Raw genomic sequence first — 12236 nt, forward strand, 5'->3', positions numbered from 1 at the left:
GACACTGAGCTGCCATGCTCTACAGCTGTGCAGGGTTCTAGGTTATCTCCATTTTATTTCTAAGACAGTAACCACCACTTACCTGCCTCTTACCAGTGATTTACCAGTGAGTTACAGTTTCACTCAGTTCTAATCTTTAATTTTCCTTGAGTTTATCATGTACTGTTTAGAAGCATGCACTTTAATTTACACGTGTTTGAAAATACACAAACAGCCTTGGAATGTTCTTCCTAAAAGTGGCTTTCTGTATTGAGGCTTACCCGCTGCACACGCACCAGCAGCTTACTGGTGCTCAGCACGTTCTCAGAGTATCATTGGGGCAAGAAATAGGTAATGGGTCTTTCTACTTTGCACTTATAGAGTGATCCATGTCTTGAACCCGTGAAACTAGATGCCCAGATGTTTTCTGGAGGCACTCCCAGAGACTAAAAGTAGGACTTCTGTGGATGCCCAGTGTATGGTGAATTCTGAGACAGCACTCAGAGATCCAAGGAAATTAGTACCAGTACCCAGCCAAAAGAGTAGGGTGAAAAGAAACAGGATGTTCCGGCATATCCTTGAAATGACAGCACCACACTCCGTGTAATGTGCTGTACCGGTTGGTGTTTTGACAGATTGATGCGAGCCAAGGGTCTTCTGGCAAGAGGAACCTCAGCTGAGAATTTGCCTCCATCAGATTGGCCCGTGGGCAAGTCTATGGGACATTTTCTTGATTAGTGATAGATGTGGAAAGGCCGACTGAGCTCACAACGAGGAGCAAAGCAGGAAGCAGCATTCCTCTATCCCGTGCTTCAGTTCCTTCCTGCCTCCAGCTTTCTGTCTTGAGTTTGCGCCCTGGCTTTTTTGTGTGATGAGCTATAAGCTGTAAGATGAAATAAGCAGTTTCCTTCCCACGTTGCTTTTGGTGGTGCTGTTTATCACAGGAATAGAAGGCCACTGAAGCACTTGGCTCGAATGCCTTCTACCGTTGGGGTTCGCCTTCAGCACATTATGGAGAACCTTCAATCACTGTCGCACCAGTGGACTACAAGGAGAACAGTTAATCATGGCTCCTCCTTCTGCTTATACTTACCAGGAATTTTATTCCTGTCCTCATGTGGGAGACTTCACTGCTGTTCAGTGACAGGGGATTCATCCTCACGTGCTTTTTGAAACTCATTCAATACATGTGCAAGAGCTTGTTGGGGTAAGTTGGACGAAGGACATACCAAGGAAGGACTATAGCATGAAGGGTGGAGAGGACGAAGATGAGGATCAGAAATGAACCACTAGAGAGTGCTGACTTAAGCATCATAATTCATTAAGTTTAATAAATGAGGTCAAAGGGCAGAGGTTTGCACAAAAAGCACCTGCTGTGAGGTGATAGCCGAGGATTCGGGAAGTGGCTCAGCACAGATCCTACAAAGGTTGAAGGGGCTTAAGCAAACCCCACAAACTAGCCCGATACCTACGTCTAACCCAAGTCTTCTCCTGCCCTGAGCCTCCTCTGAGACCCATGTAAGTCAGTCCTTAGCAATAGCCAAGGCTTACATGCGGACACAGCCAGGCTAGCTGATGTTTTAGCCAGTTGGCCATAATGGGGCAGCCTGGCCAAGAGCCTTCAGACGAGAGCCCCTCACCAGTCCTCCCAGCGCATGTAGGTCTGAGGACCTTCCCTCAACGGTGCACTAGAATGCTTGTGAGGCTTCATTCTGTGCCTGAGGTCACAGGCCTGTAAGCTCAGCTACAAGTGGTGGTGACATCTCCAGAGCTGTGCTTGGCTGCAGGGTGAACTCAAGGTCAACTTGCACAGCTTAGGAAGACAGTGTCAAAAAGTAAAAGAGGCTGCAGAGATGGTTTGGAGGTGGAATGTTTGCCTAGCATAGAGGCCCTGTGTCTAGTCCCCAGTAAAGAAAAACTAAGAGGAGCTACAAAACAGAGTACACGAAAACGCTTCTTCTGTCACTGTCAGGGAACACGGCATCTGCGGACTGTTAAATGGGTGCTGGCTCAAGGTGTCAACTGAACATCCCCGCCTGGCTACTGGCCCCTTTCTCTAAATGCTGGGTCTTTCCCTCGAACCACCCACTCAAGAAGTCCCCGGCTAGCCGAGACTGGATTAGCCTTTCCACCCCCCGTCTTTAGGAGGCCAGAAAAAGCTCCCTAAGAAAAACTCAATCTCTAGGCTAATTCTGGAAACTGGGTAATGGTCCATAGGGCTGAAGGCCGGAAGGCAGCTCTCTAGCCAGAGGTTTTGAAGGATTCAGGTCGTAACAGCAGGTTCTAAGTAGTCCCTGTAACCAGGCGAGGACTAGGATTCCAGGAGCCATCAGTCTGCATTCTCCCAGAATGAGTAAACCCGGAGCACCTCAGAGCACGGCATGTCCAAATTTGCCCCTCAATATCTCCTCGTTCCTCATAGCAGCAGAGGTGTGAGAATGAAAGTCACAGCCCTAACACTGTTTTCAACGAAACCACTTTTATTCGTGGTAACTTACAAACTCCTAAAGTGATAGCACCCCCTCACTGCTTGCCCCAACCCTCATGCTGTCTTTATTTCCCAGTGTCTCCAACCTTCCAGATCCTCCCCTTAGCACCAGCTGGGTCAGTCCTGAGTGAGCAGGACCTGGTTTGCTTTTTGTTTTCATTCTGGGGGTACGGGATAGAGGCAGGGTGAGATCTATGCCCACTTTGAGGGGATATCACACAGGCGGCTCAATGCCTCTTCTTCCTCTTCCTCTTCCGTGTACCTAGTGTCTCATGCTTCCTCTTCTGAGGCTGCGAGAGATGAGCCAGCTCCAGAACTGAAAGTGGCCTTTCAGAGACCCCATGACCCGGCCCCAGGTTAGGCCTCTTAGCCACAGGGGCCAAGCCTCCAAGGAAGGCTCGCTTCTTAGACTTGGCTAATGGAGATGGATCAGAACTGAAGCCCCTTATTTTTGCAGATGGTTTGGGGATACTATCAGAGTCAGAGAGATCTGCATAGGGGCACAAGTGGCGAGATAGTTTCCATGGCACCAGCCTACACTGGGAAGACAGGAGGAAGGACAGGCTGGGAAACTCCTCCTTGTCCTCAATGGTTCTGCCCAGTGGCTCGTAGGGCTCCTCAGTACCAGAAGTGCCTCTGAGGCTCCCTGCACATCTGTATCCCGGGCTTTGGGAATGGGTTCCTCTGCCACGGGGAATAACAGTGGCTCCAATGTCTACCAGTGAGGGCGAAGCTTGACTACCTAGGAGGACATTGGCAAGCTTAGGGCCCCATATTTCTGCATTGGTGGCTCCAGGACACTGCTGGTCTAAGGAAGCCATTTGTGAGGAGCCAGTCTGTGCACTGCATCCTCTTTGGGGAGCATTGTCACATGTCTCTGAACCTTGGCAGACAGTCAATATGGAAGCACTGGCAGGTATCTGGGGGGCACCGGGGTTCAGAGGTGCTCTCTCGCCTCCCTTCTTCTTCAAAGCCACACAGTGCTTCTTCAGCAGCTGCAGGAGGAAATGGGCACATAAGGACCAGCACATCCCGGGAAGGACCAGAGGGGGCAAAGCATTAAGTGGAGGTAGCCCAGGGAAGGGTCAACTCTGTGAGTGTCAGAGACCGACTCTACTAGCTGACAGTGCCTGGTTCCCTGTGGCGGTGCACTTCACCCTACTCTCTTCTAATCCATACCTGCATCCCCTTCTGCATGAAGCCCAAGGCAGGATGCCTTGACTCCCCATAGGCTGGGGTGAGTCAAGGTCAGATGGATCTTATGAGCAGAGTCTTCTCTTTCCCCTGTCCACCTGCTGTCCTTCAGCGCCCGCTCCATTCAGGGCTTTTCCCTGCTGGTACAGCTTACCTAGTGCCTCTCTGTCTCCTGTGTATCTAGTGTTTGGTTGCCTCTTGTCCACCTCTTGCTCTATCCCCATTGTCCCTGGTGTTCACCTTCCCTGTCTACCTGGTCAACAGTGAGTTTTTCCTCATACTCCAGCTCTTTGGTTAGAGTTGGTATGTCCATCTCTGGTTTGGGAGATAGGATTTCTGCCACAAACTGGGGGTTTATTATAGCCTCCACCTATAAACAGAAGGAAAGGACTTGAGTGCCAGGATCAGGGACCATCCAAGCCAAGGGGGAGCCTGTCTGGTCCTATGTTGTTGACAAGTCATGATAACAACCAACACACACACACACACACACACACACACACACACACGAGGGGGGCTGGGGAGGTAGAGGCAGTGGGAGAGAGGAAGAGAGAGCTCTGCAAGGAGTGAAGCAGATTTAGTTACAAGGACTAGGATACCACACGCAGAATCTGGCCCACACCAGAGTTCCAGACGCAGCTCACTTGTTCAACAAAGTGTTTCTGGGAGCAGAGTTCGTCAATGTAGCTCAGGAGTCCTGTGTCTGTGTACAAGTCATCTTCCTGCTCCAGCCCAATGTCCTCCTCGTCCTCCTTTTCCTCGGGCTCTCCTGTGAACGACTGCGGAAGCCGGTCCAGCCAGTCCATGATATCCATGTACTCCTGCACAGCTTCAGATGGAATCTCCATGGCCGCCTCATTCTTCCGTAGCTGCTGGCGTCTGAGAGCTGGGAAGTGGGCAGGGTCAGTCTTGGGAACAGTCTCCGTGGAGGTGCACACTAAGAGGTAGGAAAGGATGATGATCCATGGATGGGGTCTAGTTCCACCCCAGCCACACCCTGCAGGACATAGTTCAGGGGAACTACAACAGCCTAGGGTGAGCCAAACCAATCTTCTCTAAAGATCTGTGAGAGGGACCTTTGGGAGAGGTGGCATGTCGGGCACAGTCATGTGATTTCAGGTATTCTCCAAAGCCAGTGCCCAGGTCCTGATTACATTGTGTTTGGGTCTTGGGGGCAGAGAGTGGCAATGATCACTGCCGGTTCAATGATCACCCAGTTCAAGACGAAGGGCTGCAAAGGACCACAGGTACATAGTCAATGCACCATCCTGAAGGGAGAGGCCTGCACGTGGGACAGAAGTCTATTCTGACTGACTTGGCCTCTGCATAAGAGACCTAAGGGTATGTGAGCCCTACCTGGTTCCTCAACCACCTCAGGAGCTGGGGGCTTTGGAGGATCTTGCCTTGCTGTGGTTGTAAGAACTTGGCCCTGAACACCTCTCACCATCTCCAGCCTCGAATTCTCCATCTCTTCTGCACTCTCAAATTCTGTGAACCTAGGGATGAGGGAGGCCGGAGCCCAGCACAGGAGATTACTAAAGGCGATTGTACGCACAGGGTGTTGGGATGGTCTGGTGCAGTCCTGTGAAGTGTCTGATCTTGGGGCATAACCACAACTCTGGGGCATCCTATACCTCTTGGTATTTGCAGGGAATCAAGTCAGTTTGAAGTGTCTCCAGCATGGCTTTCGTGTGACTCTCCTCTTTAATGCCTATCTTGAACCTTGTCTAAAGCCGCACAGCATACCTAACTGCCAAGATGGCCACAGAGATGGCTGAAGGAGAACATCAGGGATCTCGGGCCAGATTCAGAGATGCTGAAGCTGAAACTGGGAGATCTGGAATGACCTGGGAGATAATGGTCCAGGAGAGGTCAGGAGAAAGCAGAAGGAAGCTGAGAGGTGTGGCTGCCTCCCTCTGAGAACTGTTTGTTGCTTTGTGTGCATGAGGGCATCGAATGAAGCAAAGGCAGAAAGACCAGAGACATGTCCTCAGAATGCCTAGGGGGCTTCCTTTTCCTGTGTGCCCTCTCTTGAGTCTTACTCAGTGCAATACATGAGGGTCAGCTGAAGAAAATTGGCCTCTGCTGTCACAAAGCCGTGGGCATTGTCAGGTAGCCGTGTGAAGACATGCAGAGCGTGCTCCCTTTATACGTCTCACATTGCTGGGGGAGACCCATGGGGCTGGAATGTGCTGCTTCTCCCACCTGACCCTCAACAGAAAGGCAGGGACAGACTCATAACCAATGAGGCCAGAGCTGCTGGGGCCATGGGGCAGGTGACCCAGCACTCCAAGAAGTGAGAACAGCCTCCTGGACAGCAAGATTACCAAGGAGGAGCCTGAGTGTTTGGCAATCTTCCTGGCCGGATGTGGGAAACCAACTCACCAAACCCAGTCTACCTGAGCTGAACCCACAGTGCATGCCCTTCTCCAGCTTTCCAGCTCACCAGACCCATCCGTGTCTAAACAGCTCCCCACACACACGCCTCCTTTAAGTCTCCCACACTCACTTTTCCGCCATCTCAAAGAAGATCATCCGGTCATAGTTGCTTGTGCACTGCCATTCCTGCAGACCTCTCCACAGGCCTTCCTCCACGTTCATGGTGGGCTTCCTCCGGGCCAGCGACCGAAGCACTGGGCTATAAATCATTAGGACCACTCAGTCTAATGAACAGCTCGCACTCCAGTCGCAGTAGCCCCAGCCCAGGAACATCTTTGTTTTTGTCCCAGTGGAGAGTCATCTTCTGGGAACCCCTAACCACGTGTCAACCACCAACACAAAGATTTAGGTCTGTTTCCCTGGCTGCCATTTGAGTTCTCCACATATCACTGAATTGGGGGAGGGGGGATGGATGGGGTTTTGGATCCCCACGTGGAAGTATGGACCACAAAACAGAAGTAAAGTCATTAGAGATGGGACCTTGGGTGGTAGGCAGGCTTAGGTCATGATGCAGCATGGGATATGGTGCTTTTCTGGGAAGGGGAAGAGACTCCCAGATTCTCTTTTGGTCCCATGAGACAGCCATGGATACCTCACCAGAACTGGTTCTTCTGGGCTCTGTCTGGGTCTCTAGCATGCAGAACCACAAAAGAAAGTGTCTGTGGTTTCAGACATCTAGTCTACCTGGTCCTGTGTGTAGCTGAGCTGGCTGGCAAAATGCGCAGAGAGAACTTGAACCTGGGGTTAATGACTGGGGCAGCAGTGCAAATGCCTGCCAAGGATCAGAAGGGGCAGAGAGCAAAGATGTTCCCAGTGCAGGTGCAGTGCCTGTCTGGCCTAAGGGGCGTTCCCCACCACAGTGGGGTTGGACCACACGCACAGGTCTCTCTGAGGTCTGGCGCTCTTTCCCATCCCCAGCTTCAATGTGCTGTGGGCCCTAAATACCCGGGTTCCTGCTAGAAGATAAAGAGTTAAAGAGAGGAACTACCAAATGGAATCAAAACCTGAGTCCAAACCCTAGCTTCCAGGACTTCAGGATCTCTGGTACGACATTGCTGTCCCTCAGAGTGTGGCTCTCGGGAGTGGTCCCATCACCTTCAGCACCTTCCTTGTCCACTCATGGTTCTGGGGCCTCAGGAAGAGCTTCCAGCCACAGGTGGCACTTACATGAGGAAGCAGGAGAAAGCTGCCACGTCAGGAGTCTGGGACAGGTGCCTCTGGACCAGTGTCTTGATATGCTGCCAGCGACGGAAGTTCCCGTAGACGCTGTCTGGTTTGGACAAGTAGTTGTCCGGGGAGCTGGTTTGGACATTGGCTGGGCCACTCTCTCCATGTGCTCCTTTTGGAGGTGGTGCTGAGTTCACTGGGGACCTGACAGGAACCAGCTGGACAACTGGCTGTGTGGTGGGAGGGCGAGGTCCCAGGACCCATGTTCCTTCTTGGGGCTGGACAGCTGAAGCAATTCGGGCATTTATGAAGGTGTTAGCAGCAGGTGTTGCCATAAAGAGTGAAGCAGGGCGCCCCATGCTGCCACCTTGGGTCCCGGGGACATTACAGTTGAGGGGCACCTGAGTGAGGACAATGTTGGCATTGTGCACAGGCCTGCCGGGGGTCCCAAGCTGTACAATGTTCAGAGGAACAGCTGTACTCAGGGCAGTGCTTCCATCTTCTGCCACCAAAGACATCCCAGGCAAGGCAGATAGCACTAAAGGATTCCTGGGAGAGATGCCTGTAGTCACAAGGGGTGCCGGGGGCTCCCAAAATAACTGGGTTGCTGGTTGGGGGGCAGGTGGGAGAACAGGCAGGGTTGCAAATGTGGGCATCGAGGCACCAGGGTTGACGCTCATGTTCTGTCCCAGTGGAGATGCTGTGAAGATAAAGGAAAGAAAGGATAGAAGAGGTGAAAGGGCACAGGAGGACGGCTCTCTGAGCCTGGCAGTCTGGGAGATTGGGAAGAGGAGAGTGTACAGTTTGCAGATGTCCCTGAGTGAATTCCCCGCTGGGTTCATCTGGTTGAGCATGGTTCCAGCTGGGGTCTTCCTCCCCATTCACCAAGCTTCCCTGACTGCTGTCTGTGGAGAGGAATCCTCAGCTTTCCCCTCCGAGAGGCTCTTTCAAGAATGCCTGGCAGAAACCTCATCAGTGTTCTAGCTCTCTTCCCGGAAATAGGTCAGTTTGACTCTCCCTGGACATTGTCCCAGCACTGACGCTCACAGGAGGCAAGGTACTGTCGGTGAGGTCCAGCGTCTAGAAAGGCCTCTGTGAAGGTGGCAGGTTTCAAATATTTTGACCTCATCCCCTTCTGAGTGCTCCTTTTACACCCTCAAACATCCCCTATCCCTTCCTAATCCATCACAACAAACCTAAAGCGCCACTGAGCGATCTTCCAAGCCAGCACCCCGCAATCCCAGGGGACTGGGAGGGGACCCTGAAGCAGGCCCTACCCATGCTACTGCTCCCTCTCCTCATACTCCCCACAGGAAACAGCGATGGGATAGACTCAGCAGCCCCTCACTGCCTAACTATCATTGGTCCCCCCCCATGGTTGGAAGCTGTTCCCACAGCACTGGAGTGTAAGACCTGGTTCCCTGACACCCTGTCCCTGCAAGCCAGGCAGTGGCTGTGGAAGGCTGTAAAGGGCCAGGGAATGGTGAGTGGAGGGCCTGTTGGGAGGTTTCTTGGGGTATCACTGCTACTGGCATTGTCACGATTGGCCATGAAATGAGAACCACGTTCGGTCCTATTCGTTGTGTAAGCTCTCACCAATATAAAGGAATGAGTGTTGGGGGGGGGGCAGGGATACAGTCCTGAGCCAGGGGCCAAGTGGGATGCAGTTATTTAAAGTTCAGCGGGAACTCATGAAGACCCCATCAAAGAGAGCCAAGTTTAGTGGGACTGCACGTGATGACCAGGACACGTGTTCTAGGTCTGCTTAACCTTAACAGTAACAGTAGAATAAGTTCCAAGACAAAAGCTTCTCTCCAAAGCCCCTGGAAAAGGAAGCCAACCACCTCAGAACCCACTAAAACCAACTGCACGCTGCCTCCCTTTACTCTTGTCAAAGCAGCGTCAGGGAAGAGAGGCTTCCCGTCACTGTTAAATGACAGGCTAACGGGACTGCACAATAGTCCCAAGACAACACCTCTAAACTGATACTTAAAATGTGGGTCTGAAAAGTCAGAACAAGCCCCCATTTTGTTAGCTGATGTTCCCTAACTGCCCTGCCTCAAAGACACCAAGAAACCAACTGGTACAGGAGAAGCCTCCCCTGGGTGGGAAGGGCTCTGGACTGCCAGTTGATGGGGTAACCTCCACCCCACAGACAGGGCCCACTGAGCTGTTTCCTGCCTAGCCATTTGTCTGCACTGTCCTTCTAAGGTCTTGGGTGGTCCAGTTCTTATGGATTCTTGGGATCCATAAGTTCATAGAGCAAGTTCCAGCAGCCTGGAGAAACGACCCAGAGACTATGGCAATACACCGCTGAACTGTGCTGGGGACACCTGTCCCCCATACAGCAAGAACCAGTCCAGGTCTTCTCACGGTTTCTCCTGATCCAGTGTGTCTCCTTGTGCCAAGCTCGTTCCAGCACAGGCTTTGTCCATTCTGCTAAAAGCTTCGTCAGCCTCCCAGGTGAGATGTCCTTTAGAAGTCCAGAGTTGTCTGCCCTCTCCTCCTTGGTCCAGTCAGTCACTGCTGGCATCGAGTTTGAATTGCCTGTGGCAGGAAGTCAGGCCCCACACCCTGATACTGCGGGCTTACCTTCTGAAGCTACTCCCACAGGCTTGGACAGCAGCCACGCCTGTCTGCCAGGCTCCATGGTGAGAGGATTCAGCTAAGCCACACAGGCAGTCACCAATACGTGGCAGATGCCCAAGAGAGCCGAGGGAAGTTTGAAAGTAAACAGCTCCAGAATGTGGCGAGTAACATTCTGAAGTGGGGGAGGGGCAGAGTAAAACAGGGCTGGGGGAACATTCCGAGAGGGGTTGTGGCAGATGCATCAGAACCTTGGGGTCAGTTCAAACGATGCAGACTTGTTGGTGACTGCACATGCTTGGTGTTTGCCTCTAGGTAAAATTAAATTTTTTTTTTCTAATATTCACAGAACAGTGGGGTCACTCATGCCCTCTTTCCTTCATTTCTTCTTCAGTAGACCTTGTTTTATTCCCTTCATCCTGAGTCCTGCCTGCATCCCTCTGACAGAGGGTAGGCTCTTGAACAGTTTTACAATGTTTGTACTCACTCAGAACAAATTAGAACATATATTCAGACAAATATAGAGGATCTAAGTAACAGGAGGACAAGGTGTTTGAAAACGTGATCTTGGGAGATCTATAGCTCTTCTTGCCATTCTTTACAGAGCAGTCCTTCTGTGTCCCACCAGCGCAGTGCTGGGATGTCTGTGTCCGGCGGCCTGATAGCCTCATCCATCATCCTCTTTGCCAGAAGCCCCAGCCCACGAAGACATCACCCAGTATGTAGCCCACAGCACTCAGAGCTGAAATCACTTCTCGTATTGAGTCTTTTCTTTTATTATTACAAACAGACATTAACAACACAATTAAAAATCTCGTTACTGCCAGAAATAATGTGTAGGCTTATGTGTCAGATTGACTCTCCTGAGCCTCTCAATGGGAACAGGATTAAATGTGAGGGATAAGAAGAGAGAAATTACTCTTCTACTCCAAGCTGAAGGAGCTTAACATTCCTAGGGTCCTGATTTTCCAGGCCTAGACACTCATTACCTGTGTGCGTGTGCTCACCTTATTCCTAGCTCCAATATGATCCCAGATTCACTAGCTGTAGGCTTCCATCTTCCTGTTTTTTTTATATGCTGGTGTCCCTGGAATCATGTTTCCTTCTGCTGCAGGAAAAGACTATCTCTGATGTAATAGAATTTGCATTACCAATTGTTAATGTCAGGATGCTAAAACAAAAAGCATTCACAACAAATCATGCTTGCATTTTGCAGCTTCATCTTTGGACAGACTAGAAATGCTGTCACAATGCATGTTGGATAGGAGCCCCAGGGGGAAAGCTGCAAATGTTCAACACTGCTGTGAGTCATTTGCAACTTGCATATTGGGAGTTTTTGAGACTTATCTGATGCAAAGACACCAAGCGCAGGTTTTGAGTAGCATGAAATATTTGATACTTTATCATAAAGAGAAAGGCCTTAGATAATTTGCTCTGTTACAGGTTCATGTTTGTTCTGAGCGTGAGTGAGGTGGCGCATGGCAGGTACAGTCGTAGAGATTTGGCATTTGATTTGTGAGATTTTCTGATGATGATACTGCGCTGGCTGAAGCAGCGGGTGCCCTTCTGTGTGGGGGTTGTAGCACCTCTTTAAACAAAACGTGTCTGGTTCCCGTTTTGATAATGTGTCTCATCTTATTGGTGTCATATTGCCGGGAGGCAGTAGTGCATTTTGCCTTGTGACAAGAAGGGTGGCTAGGAAATGGTTGAGTGGGGACGCTGAGAACCCGGAGAGCATGAGCCCCCTTCCCTGGTAGAGACTTCTCCTGCTGTGGCAGAGGTCTGGGAAAGGAACAGAGGGTTTAGGGGGACCGGACTATCAAGTCTCAATTAAAGGTATTATGACAAATTTCACAGGAAACGTTTGTGAACCGACATTTATTGGACGTCTTAGGAAGGACCCTAGAGGCAGAGTCTGCGCAAAACATGTCTCACAGTGTCTCCTGGGTCTGAATCACACCCCCCCCCACCTCCCGCCTAGAAGTGTTCCTTAATGGAGCTTTCAGAAAGTATGGGCGGAGGACGTGGTCTTCTTTGAAAGGTGCAAAGGAGACAAATGTCATCCGAAGTGTTGGGTCCAGAAGGAGCCAGACCCCTTCAACAGTTTTAGGTGAGGATGCTAAGTGCACGGGTGGAAGGTTTGTAATCCTTGGTTTTAAGGAAGGAGGCTACACTGTCCATGGAGGAGGCGGGGCTTAGGGGCGGGGCTCTACTTGCACGCTCTCCTCTGCTGCAAAGCTCTGTTTCACCCGAGAGCTCTTCTTTGCGCATGGTACTGGAGTTCTAGCGCGAGCTCCTTGCCTCCCCCGCCTCCCTGCCTTGGTCCGTTGTGCACCCGCTCAGATAAAGAAGGCGCGAGGATGCCTGAGCGAGCTCGGAGGAC

The 12236-nt window shown here is 51.2% G+C and overlaps 1 protein-coding gene across 1 annotated transcript; it reads right to left on the bottom strand.

The window, feature by feature from the left end:
* Nucleotides 1-2694: 2694 nt before the first annotated feature.
* On the bottom strand, nt 2695-9917 carry LOC110563416 (NUT family member 2-like). Its single transcript, XM_021660481.1, has 7 exons — nt 9860-9917; nt 7268-7967; nt 6171-6299; nt 5018-5157; nt 4306-4598; nt 3915-4031; nt 2695-3462 (listed from the first exon to the last, which is right to left on the bottom strand). The coding sequence occupies exons 1-7, from the start codon at nt 9915-9917 to the stop codon at nt 2695-2697; spliced, it is 2205 nt and encodes a 734-aa protein (XP_021516156.1).
* Nucleotides 9918-12236: the final 2319 nt, after the last annotated feature.

The sequence above is a fragment of the Meriones unguiculatus genome, chromosome 19 (genome assembly GCF_030254825.1).
Source record: "Meriones unguiculatus strain TT.TT164.6M chromosome 19, Bangor_MerUng_6.1, whole genome shotgun sequence".
Classification (NCBI taxonomy): domain Eukaryota; kingdom Metazoa; phylum Chordata; class Mammalia; order Rodentia; family Muridae; genus Meriones; species Meriones unguiculatus.

Excerpts from the sequence above, each read along its gene's own strand:
- LOC110563416 (XM_021660481.1), bottom strand. The coding sequence starts at position 9,917 with ATGGAGCCTGGCAGACAGGCGTGGCTGCTGTCCAAGCCTGTGGGAGTA. Across the intron at positions 5,158-6,170 it reads TTCTTTGAGATGGCGGAAAA|GTTCACAGAATTTGAGAGTG; the intron begins GTGAGTGTGGGA and ends CCTCATCCCTAG. Across the intron at positions 3,463-3,914 it reads AAAAACTCACTGTTGACCAG|CTGCTGAAGAAGCACTGTGT; the intron begins GTAGACAGGGAA and ends TTCCTCCTGCAG.